We start from the raw sequence: 16,615 nt of genomic DNA, 5'->3' as shown, positions 1-16,615 counted from the left end.
CTGTTGCTTGTCGAGAATGACGTTAAGTCGAGACATAAAAAATATTTAGCTCCCAGTTGTTCCACAAATCATCAATTCTGGGTAGGGGAAATTTATATAAAATTAAGGTAATACTCTTTATTAATCTTACAATGCCAATTAACCCTATTTCTTTTTCTCTGAGACTGGAAGTGTTTTTTCGGAACTAGTAAAAGGGGACTGTAAAGGTTCGGCTATTTTTTCGGTAATTTACTTTTGTATAATTTTGTTAGTTGGGAACTAAACTATTTTCGTATCGATCATTTCGACTTAGAAATTCTGCGAATTCGATAAAGTTTTCGCAGCATACGTAGATACCTGCTTGTATCTCTTGGGATTAATATATTGTTGTCTTTAATTGTAGTGATATGTGGGTGTATGTAATTGGAACATGAATCGGAAATTTGACTTTGATGATGTCGGGTCTCTCAGCTGCTTATAATTTATTTCTACATTTGTTAATTGCACACATGCACACTTTGGAGCACATTAAGCTCTACCTCAGATGTGCAATAAATTCGTTCGTTATCTATGCAGAGAAGTTGCGGCAGCATCTCTCTCTCTCTTGCACTGGCGCCGGGTCTTAGGGTTATTCCGTCCGCTCTGCAACAATGTCTTCTTTTACATTCGCTTTCGTAACCCATGCATATGCGCATCGATGCCGAATTTCGCTGTAGCCAACTTAAATAAAATACATTTATTAAAAATCGCTTAAATCGATGACCTCATTCATAAAAATCATAAAAATAGCTAATAAATTATTTATTTTGCATTGCCTTAACGTTATTATTATTTAAATAAAGATTAAAAATAGTAATAGCCGAATCTATGTACATCACAAACTAAATTTCGAAAATGACTTTATATTAGAATACTTGCCATTAGTGTATTCACCTTGCGACGTGAGAAAAATTAATAAGGCAGTTATTGTTGAGTGCTTGTGTCCGCACTTCGTGCCTCCAGATATGACTTTAGCATTAAACAGTTTTACATTTTTTTTATTTATTTTATTAATTTTTATGAAATATTTATTTCTCAATATGTCTTCTTTTTGGAAAATTTATGTTTCAAATTACAGTAGTTATAATAATTTCCTTTGTATTTGCTATAATTATTTAGTATACTTATTAAGTCATTTGACTTAATATGATGTATGTAAATGAACCATTTTTATTATTTAAAATGCGCATTATACTCAGTTTTTTTTTGTCTATTTTATAAAAGTTTTACTGTTTAAGCATTGCAAGTGGATTGTGATGATAGCTGATAGACAAAAAAAGCAATCTATGCTCAGCATTCTATCTCATAAATAAAAAAATGAGCGATATTTAAATAATTAGCGACTGAAAAATGGACGCAAAATATAAAAAAAAAATAGTTAGAAAAATAACTTAATTGGGGAACATGGAAATGTTTTAATGTTAAACATTAAAATATTTCAAGTCGACTCGCAGGCCTAATAAATATAGGACCCCATTAACATTGTTATGGCCTCCCCGTGGTATTACACATAATTACATATACACAATTCAAGAATTTAAAAAACTTTAAAATTATAATAGTCAGTGCGTGAATTTTTAATTATTATTTTAGTTCATCATATTGCTACGAAATTGGCCACAACTCCAAATATGTAAATTCGTGCTCTGGTGCACTTATCAATTGTGTGATCGACATGAGTTTTGAAGCGAAGTTTGGATTCGAGGGTTATCCCAAGATACTTAACTTCTTTGCTGGCCTCTATGCGACAATCTGACAAGGTTATTGCCTTCATTCTCTGTAGTTTGTCCCTATTTGTGAAAAGAACAATAATAGTTATGCGAAGATTAAGGCTCTGGCCTACTTCCCTGCTCCATTCGCTGGTCATATTGAGGCCCAGTTGAATGATATCGCGGAGTGTTTCCTCATATTTACCTCTGGCTATAATGACAATATCATCAGCGGGTCAGTCTGTCCAGCAACTCGTCTACCAGCAAGCACCACAAGAGAGGCGAAAGGACACCCCCTTGGGGGCATCCCCTTGTGGTAGATACTGTGGACGACTGTCTTCCTATAGAGGCCATGGCTCGCCTAGATGCCAGTAGTGATTTGATCCATCTGCTGGTTGTTGCATCTAGTCCTCTTCTTGCCAGGGATGCGTTGACCGCCTCATGAGAGGTATTGTCGAATGCACCCTGTATGTCTAAGAAGGCACATAGCGCCACTTCCTTATAAGAAGGTGAATCCTCAATAAGGCTTTTCAGGTGATATAGGGCAGTATCAGTGGATCTGCCCGCCCTGTAGGCATGCTGCGTCCGTTGGAGCGGATGCTCTACAAGCAGAGTGCTTTTAATGCTGACATCCACTAGCTTTTCCAACGTTTTTAGCAAAAACGATGTCAAGCTGATGGTTCTGAACGACTTCGGATCAGTGATGTCTTACTTTCCAGCTTTTGGAATGAAGACCACTTTTGCTATACTCCAGGCAGTAGGTATGTGTCCTAAAGCTAGGCTACTGATCAGTATTTTCCTGATCGGCACTGCGAGCTGATTTAGCGCTCGTTGTAGCAGGATTGCCTGAATGCTATCTGGACCAGGAGATTTGTAGGGCTGGAATGTACCAATTGCCCATCTTAATCTCTCCGTTGTTACTATTGATTTTGCTTTGGCCCAATCAGTAGCACACGGTCTACTTTGTGCCGTTACCTGTGTATTCCCATCTGTTTGAAGCGTGCTTCCCAGAAAGCCAGTAGTAGCTCAAGTTTCTCCTTACTTCCTATAGTATAGGAGTTATCCTCCGTAAGTAGTGTCTGATTTGATTCTGGCATTCCTTTGGAGATTGCTCTGTGAAGTCTTGCGCCTTCACATGTGTTTACTATTGCCTCATAGAAGGTTCTATAATTCCTTTGTTTGGCTTTCCTGATCTCATGGTTATACATGGTCAGTTTATTCCGGTAGGCATCCCAGTTCCCTTCTCTTTTTGCTTTGTTAAAGAGACGCCTTGTCGCTTTCCGTAACTTCTCCAATTGGTCGTTCCACCATGGAGCATCTTTTTCCCTCTTGGCTCGACCAAGGGAGCAGTTTTCTCTAAACGCGTTAGTAAGACACGAGTTAATATCTTCTACGGCGGACTCCACTTCTAAAGTGGTACGGAGTTTCCCGACTACCCTAGTAACTGGATCTCGCAGTAAGGAGGCATTGAACCCTTCCCAGTTCGTATTCCTGGGATTGAGCCTACGCTCGCTACATTCTAGATTTAGCCCTATGTTAAAACGGATAATTCTGTGATCTGACATTGACTCCTCAGGACATACGTGCCAGATGCTTATATGCGAAGCCACTGATCTGCTGGAAAGTGTAATATCCAGAACCTTTTACCCTAGTAACAAATGTCGAAACATTGCCGACATTTAGGATTTCTAGATTGTTATTCAAGATAAATTCTAAGAGTGACTCACCTCTTTGGTTTACCTCGTTGCTGCCCCATATCACGTGATGTGTATTTGCATCACAACCAACCAGTGCAGTGATTTCGGGCGGTGGGCACGCCTCGTCACCAGCAAACTATGCCGATGCCACCACAGTCATCTTGGCTGCTCCCCCATCTTCTACCACGATTGGTACACAGTCCCGCGTGAGAAATTCTATAAGTATATAATAATTAATACTTCTACATGCCAGGATACAGGCTCTAGGGCTAGAGGCCCGTTGATCCCAAATTACCTTGGCGTTCTTCACGTGCAGTCCTTTTATTCCCTGGTTATACCAGGGTTCCTGTACCAGGGCTAGCCCAAGATGTTGTTTGGTGAACATCCTTGCCAGCACAGCCGAGGCCGCATTGGCGCGATGGATGTTCACCTGAGCTATCCCTGTACGTCCGACCATTAGATGATCGGCTCCATCGTCGGCGTTGCTGATCTGGAGATACCCAGATCACCATCCACCGGTATCGATTCTTCCTTACTCAGCAGGTCTAGTTCCATGCCTAGCTCCTGAGAGGATAACGGGGTCTGACCCCCATCTCGATGATGGTCGCATCAAGATCCTCATCATACGCCAGATTCTCCCTGGATTCGGAGAGCTTATTGGGCTTCTCCTTCTCCGCGGAGACTGGTAGATTTCGAGGAGTCTCGACCTGTCTCGTGCCGGATTTGATCGCTTTGGCCTTCTTTTTTGTTTGTGGTTCAAACTGAGATGTCTCCAAACCTGAAGCTCAGCTTGTGGTCACTAGAGATAATCTTGGCGCATGAGTTGTCATCAATGCAAAGGCTGAGGAGCTAGCCACCACCCTCATTCTTCCTTGATATGAGACGCCAGTTCTCAGTGTCCAAGGCATGCTGTTTCCTTATAAATCATCCTTTTCAATTCCATGATCCACTTTGTTGTTTTGTCCCCTGTCCTGGGGCAGAAGATGGTGATGATGTGTGAGTATAGCAAGTCGTCGCTCATCTTTACCTCCAGGGAGACACCGCTCCACTTACTGAGGCTGGGGACTGCTAATTGCAGCGACTCGGCAGTCCACTATCAGGCGACCCACCATGAAGTGGATTCCTCCAAACTTGAGAGGACTATCTCCTCCAGTAGTGCGTCCTCGAGCTGTGAGAGGTTCTCACTGCTGAGGACGACTTTGGGGTACCCCTCTGGTAAGACCGCAACTTTAATGGCCCCAATTACGGCCGCATATAATGGCTTGCGTACCTCAGTTGCCTTTGCAGCCCTTGAGGTACTTGTGCCATCGAAGGGAGCAGTCAGTGCCCTGCTCTTCTCTACCTTCTGCCTCTTAGGCGTTTCCGTCGGAGGCGTCAGGGTAGAGTTTGCCCTCTTCGAAGCAGAGTTGGGCCTTTGCTCTAGCGGCTGCGGTGTCTTGGCCACAGACAAAGCTTCTGCGGCTCGATTCTCGCTCCCGAAACTGGGCGTGCTTGTGCCGTTGGCACACTCCGTTTAGGAGCATTTTTTGGTGTTACCACCGAAGTAGGCCGCTCTCCGTCAAGGGGAGTTAAGGTATTTTATTGTTTTTTGGTCTATTGTTTATAGTATCCACAAGTTGCAGTGAAATAAACGGTCCACCCGGGCAGAGATCCGCAGTACCCGGGTAAGGCTAACAAGACCGGGCGGACGCCACTTGCCCGGACTCTGCGTTAGCGACTGGGCTAGTTGTTTCACGGGCTTCCCAGCCTGGCAGACTCTCGGCACGGGTCGAATGACACCTTAGCCCGGCCCGGAGGTGTGGAAATTTTTTAGAGTTACCAACTCCAGCCCAACTACGATAAGCCAGCACTCTTAGCAGCGACATGACCTAGCTAAGAGCCTGTTTCCAGCCGCCCTCGCGTGGAGTTGCACTTCCAGTAGTGTGTCATAATTACGGCGCGTACCACCGTTGGTGGCGCGTTGATCCCCTTGTGATACCTACTGGCATGGCGGCCCGAATTTCTACAGGATCTTGTGATGCTAAGTCAGATGCAGTTAAAGGCGGGACAGTAAATGAGTTAGTGGCTGTATTTGGTTGAAATACTTTTTTAAGATGATCAGCGAAGACTCTTGCTCTGTCCGTGCCACTGCGAGACCAGTTTCCAACCGTTTCTGTTGGTGCCTGTAGGTTCATGTGGTCTTTCCACAACGAGTTCTTTGTGCCTGTGCGAGTGAGATTCTCGATGTACCTTAGTTGTGCGTCCGCTTCTTCTTTCTTTGGTAAGTCTGCGAGAAGCTGCTTTTAATTTACTCTTTGCGTTAGCTGATCTGTGCTCCTGCCACTCCCTTCGACGTCGTCGTTTTTCAAGCACAAGCAGCTTAATATCTCTACTTGTCTTGTTAAACTTTATACTACATACATGGTTGTCTTCTGGGGTTGACGCTTTTGCTGCTGCGACAAGTATTGATTCTATATCACCAGCAAACTGATCAATGTCTTGCTCGGTTTCCAGAAGGCTAGAAAAGCCGGTATGGGAACAAACATATTTTTGGTACCTCGCCCATTTGGTCCTATTGCTTGTAAGCCTACACGGTCGCTTGATTTGTTGTAAGTGGAACAAAAGATGAAAGAGAATTGGAATTGCCGCAGCTGTAATCATTGATTGGGATATCCTTTTTGTGATGGCAAAGTCAATCAAATCTGGAAGCTTCATGGGATCTTCTGGCCAGAAGTAGGCGCTCCCGGGGAAACATAGTTAAGTTTGTGATGCGGTTTGATGATTGCGTTGTACAGCTGTTTTCCTTTAGGGTTCGCTATCTGAAATCCCCAGTACATGTACTTGGTATTCCAATCGCCAGCTGCCTTTCACCAAACGAGTCAAAAAGTGTTGTGAATTTTTCCTCAGATTGTGGAGCGAGGTGGGCAATAGATAGCTGCCAGAGTGAGAGCACCGTTATGGCATTGGAGGTTTATAGAGGTACATTGTAAGCAGTCTTCTTGCCAATTACCAAGAATGTGGTGCTTAATTCGCAATCGTATTAGTATCCCAGTGCCTCCATTGGCCTTTCCATCCGGGTGATTTGTAAAGTAAAATTTATATCCTGGTATTTGGAAGTTGTACTTTTCAGTAAGGTGAGTCTCTGAGAGTAACATAACGTTTGTTTAGGAGACTCTTGAGTTCCTAGTAAAAAATGCATCCTCGCCAGTTGGCTGTGTGTTTTTCGCCACAGTTTCTGCATAACTTAATTGAACTGTCGTTTTTATCTTTAGGACAGCTTACAGTACTGTGTGCATCGCTGCAAACGACGCAGATGGATTTTATGGTGCAGTACGCTTTGGTGTGGCCATATTCTTGACAGTTGGTGCACGGCACAGGTTGCCTGCGCTTGTGTGGCTCTTCTACGTTTATTCTTCGGTGCAGTAAATACTGTAGCTTATATATAGGATGTACTTCATTTTTGTTGTTTTTCTGACTCGATGGCTCCAGTTCGACTTTAAAGAGTGGCTGCGGCTCTTTGTTCCTGTTGATAATGTTTATCACCGTTTTGGCGTTGAAGTTCTTCTCCTTTAGTGCAATCATTTGGCACTTTTCAGCTGGTAGGTATAGTAACTCTTCCCAGCTTCGTCCAGGTACTTCGTCACTGATAGGTGGCTAGACTCATCCTCAGTCTGCACTTTAGTTTCTTGTATGTTACCCATAGTAAGAGGGATAACATGGTACTTGTTTTCTCCGATAATTGCAGCTAGTTTGTTAACCAGCGCACTTGATGTTTTCTCACGTATATATATTGGTGGCGGCTTTATCTTCTTCTGCCCCTGCTCCTGCACTTCGTAGTCATCCAATAGTGCAAACCTTTTTGATCTTGAGTCATTGGAGTCGTTGTCGCGATTTATTTTTGGCTGATTACCAGCCTACTTGTGTCGTGGGCTTAGCTTTCGCTTTATTTGGATGTAGCGATCCAACCCTGTTTAACAAAGTTATTTGTTTTGTTTTGGTTTTTGTCCGATTCCGCTTTCAAGAGTCGGTGTGAGTGCTCTTGCTCTCGTTGTTGTTGGTACAGCGGAATTGTACACCGCTGTCGGTTTTGAGCATAGAATTGATGTTGGTGCTGTTGCAGTTGTTGTTGCTAAAGCTACAGTTGCAGTAGATATCGTGATTGCTGTACTGGTAGCTAAAGAACTTGACACCGTTTGGAATGGGGAGAGCTTTGTGCAGTCATAAGCATTGGTGATCAAAACCGCGATCGTTTGCATTCTGCAGGTGCTAGGTCATTGACCGGGTGGATGAATTAGCACTCGCGGGCGTCAGACACGACGGTGAAGTATGCATTGAAGTATGCAAAGATAGTCGGCGCTCGTCTTGCTCTTTTTGCCGCTGAGCGCGCAATTCGCGTTGGCTCATTTTAGAACGATCGATTTGTTCGTTGTCTATTTGTTTTTTAGTTTTACTTTATTATTCGACACACAGAAAATTTTATAGTATAGCAATTTAACATTGCCAATAGCGTCTCTTTCGCTTTCGATTTATTTATTTATTTTATGTTATTAACTATTTACTTCACTAAATCAAGTGATTTTATACGGAGCTCGATGAAAACACGTCTGTTCACTATGGAGGTTCACGAAAGATAATAATAATTTTAGTAGTCTTGTACATTTCTATTAATTTGCAAAAACACTTTTTTACACGCCCACTTTAACGCCCAAAAGCCGTAAAACCGGTCACGCCCACACGTTGGCACAATTTTTAATTTTTTTCTCATTTAAATCCCTAATATCTATCAATGCGCCAGAAAAATAATGAAGTGTCCTCTTCGCATTCACACCAGCTGAGAAACGGGTATCTGATAGACGGGGAACACGACTAAAGCATTCTCTCTTGATTATTGTTAAGTTTTGTAAATTTTTTGCCACGCCCACACTTTTGCGAAATGTTGTGATTTTTTTTTTGATATTTTTATTAGTCTTGTAAATATCTATCGATCTGCCAAAAAACTTTTGGAAAGCCTACCCTTACAAACAAAAACCGCACAAAACTGCCACGCCCACATTTTTGAACAATTTTAACTTTTTTCTTATTTCTTCTTATTTTATTCACCAATATCGAGATCACATTTCCACTAGCTGAGTAACGGGTATTAATAGTCGGGGAACTCGAATATAGCATGTTGTTTTGTTTTTTGTTTTTTCAAATTATTAACTTGTCTTGAATATTGGGTTACTGTGTTCCTTCTTTGTCGTAGTGTTGATAAATTTGCTCTGAAATTTTGAGAAGTCTCATTGGTTGCAGTTTACTAATCTGTATTGTAGTTAATGTAATGCTGGTTATTTCAGCAATAGTACAGCCTTTTTTGGAACTGCTGGTGCTCCTTTGAGTAACCACCTGTCATAAAGGCTGATTATTTTACAAGTTTTTCTGAGCTCTTACACAAAACTCATATTCTCAATTTTAGATCAGCGCCACATCAATTTTATTCCGGAACTAAAATTATATGAACTGAGAGCTGAAAAATATAATGGGATGGTTCGCCTACTTAAGCCCGGATTCAGAACCTTACTTCTTATCAATGATTGTCAAAGTCGGCATAAACTTATTCCGTACTTTCACAAGGCAGTTTGGCCATACAGGAAGTCCAAAACATTATTGTTCGGGCATATGGTAATTGAAAAAGGATTGCCGTGGTTTTCGGAAATTCTTCGTTTATCCTTAAGTAAAAATCGACATTTGCAAGTCAATCCCCGAAATTGCGTTGGTACTGTTCTGGCACTCAATGGCCACCGGAAATATTTTTGTATGTATCATGCAAAGCACCCAGAGTCTGCTTTGGGAACAAAGGTAAGTTTTTAAAAGCTTGAATAACATCTTTTACGCGATAATAAGCCGGGAAACTAACCAGTTTAAAAGACATTAAGAAATCGTTAGTTTGGAATATCAGCTAACATACATACGATACTAAGTTAAAAAGCTCCATATACAAGGAAGGTTCAATTTATAATTTAAACAAAAGTTGCTGATAGCTTTTATATTTAGTTAAGGTCAGTATTTACAATAACACTTCCATATACATAAGCAGATTAAGTTCATAATTTAAGACCAAATTCCAGATTGCTTTTATGATACGGTCGGTGCCGGGTATTAACAATATTATAGTTTAAAACGTGAAACACTCTTTTATAGGAAATATGGAGCTTCTTAAATGGTTTAATACAGCTTTGCCTATTTGCTATAAAAATCGGGCGATTTACATGATTTAGTATTATTATTATTTTACTCCCATGTATTTTAATACAGGGAATAATAGGAATTTCTCATTGCCGTGCTGTGTCGGTGCTGGGGTGCTTGTTTTGTTTTGCCGACTCTAGAATTGAACTTCACTTATTTTATACATAGGGTATAATGAATAGGGCATGAGGTTTTTATTTTTTAGCAAGCAATTTAAAAAAAAACATGCCTTTGTAGGCTAATAGCGGATTAAATTTGTACGTAGTCATCTCAAAGGACTTAGAAGCTTGCGATTTGTCAGTGCATCACAGAAACATTGATTTTTCAAGTGCAGTAGGCGCCGATATTTAAGCAAACTATTTAACACTTCCTACCCCAGCCCAATACTGCCACGCCCACACTTCTAAAAATGTTTTAATTTGATTTTTGTATAAGATTTGTAGATTTCTATCGATATGCCAAAAAACGCTCACTCTAACGCTCACAAACCGTGCAAAACGGTCACGCCCACAGTTTTAAAATATGTTTAAATTTTGTCTTATTTTATTCACAAATATCTATCGATATCCCAGAAGATGATAAAAATTCTCGTTCGCATATCTTCTAGCTCAGTAAAGGCTATCTGATAGTCAGGGAACTCGAATATACCATTCTCTCTTGTTACTATTAAGGTAGAGTAAGGTGTAAGGTGTTTGATTGTAATGAGTAATGAGGTACTCTATTGTTACAATAGAGCAATATTAATGATTTTAATTAGACTGATGGACGGGGAAAATTTAGGTGAATAATTTTATGATTGTGCTCTTTTTTTTATAGGCATTTTCGAGAATATTTTTTAATTTCAAGTCAAATTAATTTTATAAATTTAACTTTGATATCCTTTTGTTTTTAATTTGAATTTTAAATAAAGTTTTTTCGACCATTCGAGTGTAAGTGATATATTATATATAGTATACAGTATATATGTACATATTCAATCTCCATATAAAAAACGTAAACAGGTATTTTAAGAACAGTGAAGGATCAGTCAGTGAGCATCAGGAAAAGCAGTTCGAGGTTGAGGTTCTCACCCTTCCTCGCTATTTTTTGAAAACACTATGGTTACATCGGATCAGGCAATAGCCGATCTATTCGCCAAGTTTTTTCAAACAACATATTCAACTTTACCACATTCCGAACAGCCATACTCTTATGCGGTATCTAAGTCGAATCTAATATTTTGCCCCACTATAAACGAAAGCTCACTGCTTAACGATCTTCAGCTTGTTAAACCGGTCTATTCGCCAGGTCCCGATGGAATCCCTGGCTGTGTGCTCAGATTCTGTGCGGAAGCCTTGTGCAAGCCTCTACTGAAACTGTTTACCTTATCTTTGGAATCTTCACAATTCCCTCATATATGGAAGGACTCCTTTGTGATCCCTATCCCTAATCTGTTTGAAAATGTGATCACTCCTGATTTGCAGCACCTTTGTAGATCAATCATATCACCGTGTCAACACGGTTTTATGAAACGCAGATCTACAACCACTAACCTCTTGGAGCTAACTTCTTTCGTAATAGAGGGTTTCAAAAATAATCTTCAAACAGATGTCATCTACACTGATTTCAGTAAAGCATTTGACTCTGTTAATCATTACCTTCTAATAAAAAAACTAGATCTTATAGGTTTCCCTGTTGATCTTCTAAATTGGATTTCTAGCTATCTGAATGGCAGGACACAACAAGTTCTCTTTAAAAATTCGTTATCTTCTATTCTCCGAGTCACATCCGGTGTCCCACAAGGGAGCCATCTTGGTCCGCTTCTTTTTACCTTATTCATTAACGACCTCCCCTTAATAATAAAACATTCGCGTGTACTTATGTACGCAGACGATGTTAAATTATGCCTCCAGTACAAGGACACTTCTTGCCATTTGGACTTACAATCCGATTTAGACCGATTTCAAATATGGTGCCGTGATAACATATTAGACTTAAATGGCTCCAAGTGTAAAGTTATGACCTTTTGTCGTGCCAACCCAATACGCACGACTTACACTCTAAGTGGGTGCCCTCTGGACAGAATAACACGAGTTGATGATCTTGGTGTTCTTCTGGACCCAAAACTAAAATTTTCTGACCATATTTCATCTATTGTCAATAAGGCCAGGGGTGTGCTTGGTTTTATAAAAAGGTGGTCTAAGGAATTTGAAGACCCTTACTTGACTAAAACCTTATTTATTTCGTTAGTCCGTCCGATTCTCGAGTACGGATCACCTGTTTGGAGTCCACAATACGCAGTCCACTCGGACCGCATTGAATCGGTCCAAAAAAAGTTCTTACTTTTTGCCTTGCGGCGCCTAAATTGGGATGCAAACCATATATTACCTCCTTATTCCAGTAGACTACTTTTAATTAATTTACCATCCCTAGCTAACCGTAGAACTATGCTTGGAACAGTCTTTATTTGTAAGCTTATTCGTGGGGATGTTGAGAGTCCCGACTTGATTAGTCGGCTTAACTTCTCGGTTCCAAGTAGAGTCACTAGAAACTATATACCCCTTATCTTAAATCATTGTAGATCTAATTATGAGTTGCATGACCCTTACAGAGTTTTATGTTCTGACTATAATAGACTTTATCCTATTATCTGTAATCTTGACTCTCTGCCGCTATTAAAGCAATGGATATTATCTTTTCTATTACATAATTAGATCCTACTAACACTAATATTTATTTATTATTTAACATTATATTCATTTCCTCGTTCCTATTCTATTTTTTATATCGCGTCTATATTTTCTCGCGAATCGAGCCGTACGATACACGGCAGCGCCCCTCGGTCGGTTGGGCGGGAGGTGTGGCCGTGGGACCCGTGCGTTAAAAAAAAAAAAAAAAAAAAAAAAAAATCACTGCCAGTGGGGAAACCAGTCTTTAGTTCGCATAGGTGTTTCTGTAAAGATCTTTGGTTCAACCTCACGGACGATACAGCTTGTGGCCCCACCACCATAACATACTAGGTATTATTCAAGTCTGCACGGGGTCCGTTGGCAGAGACGACAAGCGCCTGGCGTTGTCAAAAGGGACAGTGGAGTCCTTGGTCGGCGAATGTGCCTCTTGGAAGAACTTAAGCTTGACCAAACGGACGATACACCTTGCGGCCTTGCCACCAGACCATCCTAAGTACCATTCCTTCGTTGTCCCGCCTAGTCGCTTAGGATGTTATGGGGCAGGGTGTATCGTCCGTTATGTTCGGCCAACGCTCTTCCCAGAACCATCATTGCCTACCAAAGACCAATGTCCGTTCTTACCACGCCGGCTCCTCTCCGTGTGGATCGCCTCCTTGTTCGGCTGAGCCAGTACTTGCAGTTACTGCGGCTTGCAGTAAGCGTGTACACTGACTGATTATTCGCGTCCGCTTCTCTAACGGCTAACTACGTGTTCTTATTCCCGTACTCCTTGTTTACTGGCTGCGCGTTAGAAATGTCGTGCTTGGCTAATATGAATCATTATTTTCTTGGCTTAAGATGTCATGAATGTGTTTCACTGGGTTAAGTCCGCAGAAACGTATTATATTGTACCACATTTTGTATGAGGGGTAGTGGGTTGGATGGATGACTTGAATGCTTCTTTTAGACTTTTCTTAATTCGAATCTTAATTATGCGTTTTTGCGTCTATGATCTATATGATTTCTGAGGTAATAATTACCTTAAATTTCATTAAAATCAATATCATTGGTGAGGGTGTTTGTTGTATATTAAATGCGTTTTTTTTGGTTATTAAGATTATGCTTGGTGAGATGCATGTGAAAAATATGTTTAATTATACCCGATACTCTTAGAGTAAAGGGGTATACTAGATTCGTTGAAAAGTATGTAACTGGCAGAACGAAGCGTTTCCGACCATATCCAGTCGATCTGGCCATGTCATGACATTCAGCATACAGATTCTAGAGATATAGACGAAGCGCAAGTTTGTTGACCCATGTTGCCACGCTCACTCTAACGCCCAAAAACCGACCTAAACTGCCACACCCACACATTTGCAAAATATTTTATTATTTTTTCATGTTCTTATAAACTTTCTAAATTTTTATCGAAGTGCCGAAAAACTTTTTGTCACGCCTAACCGCCCAAAACTGCCACGCCAACATATTTTAAAAATTGTTGGATATTTTTTCATAATATTATTATATAATTAGTCGTGTACATTTTTATCGATGTGCCAAAAAACTATTTGACCAGCCCACTCTAATCCACAATATCTATCGATATCCCAGAAAAATTATGAAATTTCGCTTTCGCATTCACACTAGCTGAGTAACGGGTATCTAATAGTCGGGTACTCAACTAAAGCATTTTCTCTTGATTTAGATTTTAGATTGACGTGTTTTCATCGAGCTCCGTATAAAATTACTTGATTTAGTGAAGTAAATAGTTAATAACATAAAATAAATAAATAAATCGAAAGCGAAATAGACGCTATTGGCAATGTTAAATTGCTATACTATAAAATTTTCTGTGTGTCGAATAATAAAGTAAAACTAAAAAACAAATAGACAACGAACAAATCGATCGTTCTAAAATGAGCCAACGCGAATTGCGCGCTCAGCGGCAAAAAGAGCAAGACGAGCGCCGACTATCTTTGCATACTTCAATGCATACTTCACCGTCGTGTCTGACGCCCGCGAGTGCTAATTCATCCACCCGGTCAATGACCTAGCACCTGTAGAATGCAAACGATCGCGGTTTTGATCACCAATGCTTATGACTGCACGAAATGAACCCGAAAGCACTGAGAGCGTCTCTCTCAAGCTCTCCCCATTCCAAACGGTGTCAAGTTCTTTAGCTACCAGTACAGCAATCACGATATCTACTGCAACTGTAGCTTTAGCAACAACAACTGCAACAGCACCAACATCAATTCTATGCTCAAAACCGACAGCGGTGTACAATTCCGCTGTACCAACAACAACGAGAGCAAGAGCACTCACACCGACTCTTGAAAGCGGAAGCGGACAAAAACCAAAACAAAACAAATAACTTTGTTAAACAGGGTTGGATCGCTACATCCAAATAAAGCGAAAACTAAGCCCACGACACAAGCAGGCTGGTAATCAGCCGAAAATAAATCGCGACAACGACTCCAATGACTCAAGTGCAGGACTGCGACGTGCAGGAGCAGGGGCAGTAGAAGATAAAGAGTAGAAGATAAAGAGCAGTAGATTTATAAAGATATAAAGATATATATACGTGAGACAATATCAAATTAACAAACTAGCTGCAATTATCGGAGAAAACAAGTACCATGTTATCCCTCTTACTATGGGTAACATACAAGAAACTAAAGTGCAGACTGAGGATGAGTCTAGCCACCTATCAGTGACGAAGTACCTGGACGAAGCTGGGAAGAGTTACTATACCTACCAGCTGAAAAGTGCCAAATGATTGCAGGTTGTCATTAAAGGAATAGAGTCATCAGTGACAGCATCCGAAATTATCGCGGCACTAAAGGAGAAGAACTTCAACGCCAAAACGGTGATAAACATTCTCAACAGGAACAAAGAGCCGCAGCCACTCTTTAAAGTCGAACTCAAGAGTCGCCTAAACAAACATTATGTTACTCTCAGAGACTCACCTTACCGAAAAGTACAACTTCCAAATACCAGCATATAAATTTTACTTTACAAATCAAGATGAGAAAAAGGTTCGTGTCTAACAATACGCACCTGACATAGTGGTTAAAGTGAAATTAGTTTTCGCGGTAATAAACTTATGGACAAGACCAGAATACATATCGAAAATAGTGACCCCCCAAGTCACTAACAGTGAAATAATAGTGAAACGAAAACATTTTCATTCAAAAATACAAAGTTAAGTTACTCAAACTGCGGCTCCGCTGCAGCGTTGCCCAGCTGCCACGCGATCGCACAAACAGCTGTTTGCGAGCTTAAAGCTTTTCTATCCCAGGGTTCAAGTTTTGGCTAGAACCCTGGTGATTTCGTGCACACTTCAATATGAACTATTTAAATGAAACCGCTGCGGCTGATGAACCATTGGATACTGCTTTTCTCTCGAGCCCCCAATGTGCTGCCCCGCAGCGCTTTCAAAAAATAAAGCGAAAATCTCGTGCTTCTCCGGAGACTGAAAGGAAAAAATCGAAATCAAGCATCGGCACACATGGGGAAAACCCTTCGAGTACAGAACCTAGATATGGCGGCAATTCAAACCGATTTGGTTTACTTGCGCATCTCACAGCCGACAAACAAGTAGCCAATGAAATTGGCGATCTGTATGACCAGCCCAGTACCAGTCATCAAGCTGCAATTGCTCCCGCTAAGCGGGATGCAGCCTCCGCTGGTACCACTAGCTCAGTCAAAAAGGCGCAGTCCAAACCACATCCTATAGTAATGGAGGGAGTGGACGACGTATGCCTGATGATGCAGAGCATCGAAAGCATAGTAGACCTAGAAAAGGTTGAGGCTAGGGCGTCAATAAGCGGTGTCCTAAGGCTTTACGCGGCTGACGCTAATACATTTCGCACCATAGTGAACTGACTCGAGATCGAAGAGTACGAGTTCCACTGCTACCAGCTTAAAGAGGACAGGCCTTACAGGGTATGCGTGAAAGGCCTGCACCATAGTACGCAACATCACCAAATCAAGGATGAGCTGAAAAAGATCGGGCACAAGGTTCTTGATATACACACACCGCTTAGGCGAAACGAAACAGGTACCTCAAAAGCGTCGCCAGTCAACATGTTCTTCCTAAATATTGCTGCTGCGGCAAACAATAAGGAGATCCAGGCGGTAAAGGCACTTATTGAGCCACTCCGCAAGCGTAATGCTATTGTCCAGTGCCATCGTTGTCAGCAGTTTGGCCACACAGCCAAATACTGCCGTAAGGCCCACATTTGTGTGAAATGTGCTGGCGAACAACCCAGCCAAGGACTGTACTAGGCCACGCATCGAGCTGTGCACTTGCTACAACTGTGGCGGTCAGCATCCT

General features: G+C 41.2%; 1 protein-coding gene across 2 annotated transcripts in view; it reads left to right on the top strand.

Moving 5' to 3' along the window:
• Positions 1-16,615, top strand: part of LOC6620232 (dnaJ homolog subfamily C member 16) — a 222,929-nt gene that overhangs the window by 159,649 nt on the left and 46,665 nt on the right. For both annotated transcript variants that reach the window (XM_032719507.1, XM_032719506.1), the window contains exon 10: positions 8,859-9,241. In XM_032719507.1, coding sequence (XP_032575398.1) covers positions 8,859-9,241 — 383 coding nt within the window. The remainder of the gene's footprint in view (positions 1-8,858; positions 9,242-16,615) is intronic.

Source organism: Drosophila sechellia, chromosome 3L (assembly GCF_004382195.2).
Source record: "Drosophila sechellia strain sech25 chromosome 3L, ASM438219v1, whole genome shotgun sequence".
Lineage (NCBI taxonomy): Eukaryota > Metazoa > Arthropoda > Insecta > Diptera > Drosophilidae > Drosophila > Drosophila sechellia.
This window is presented reverse-complemented; position numbering and strand designations above follow the sequence as displayed.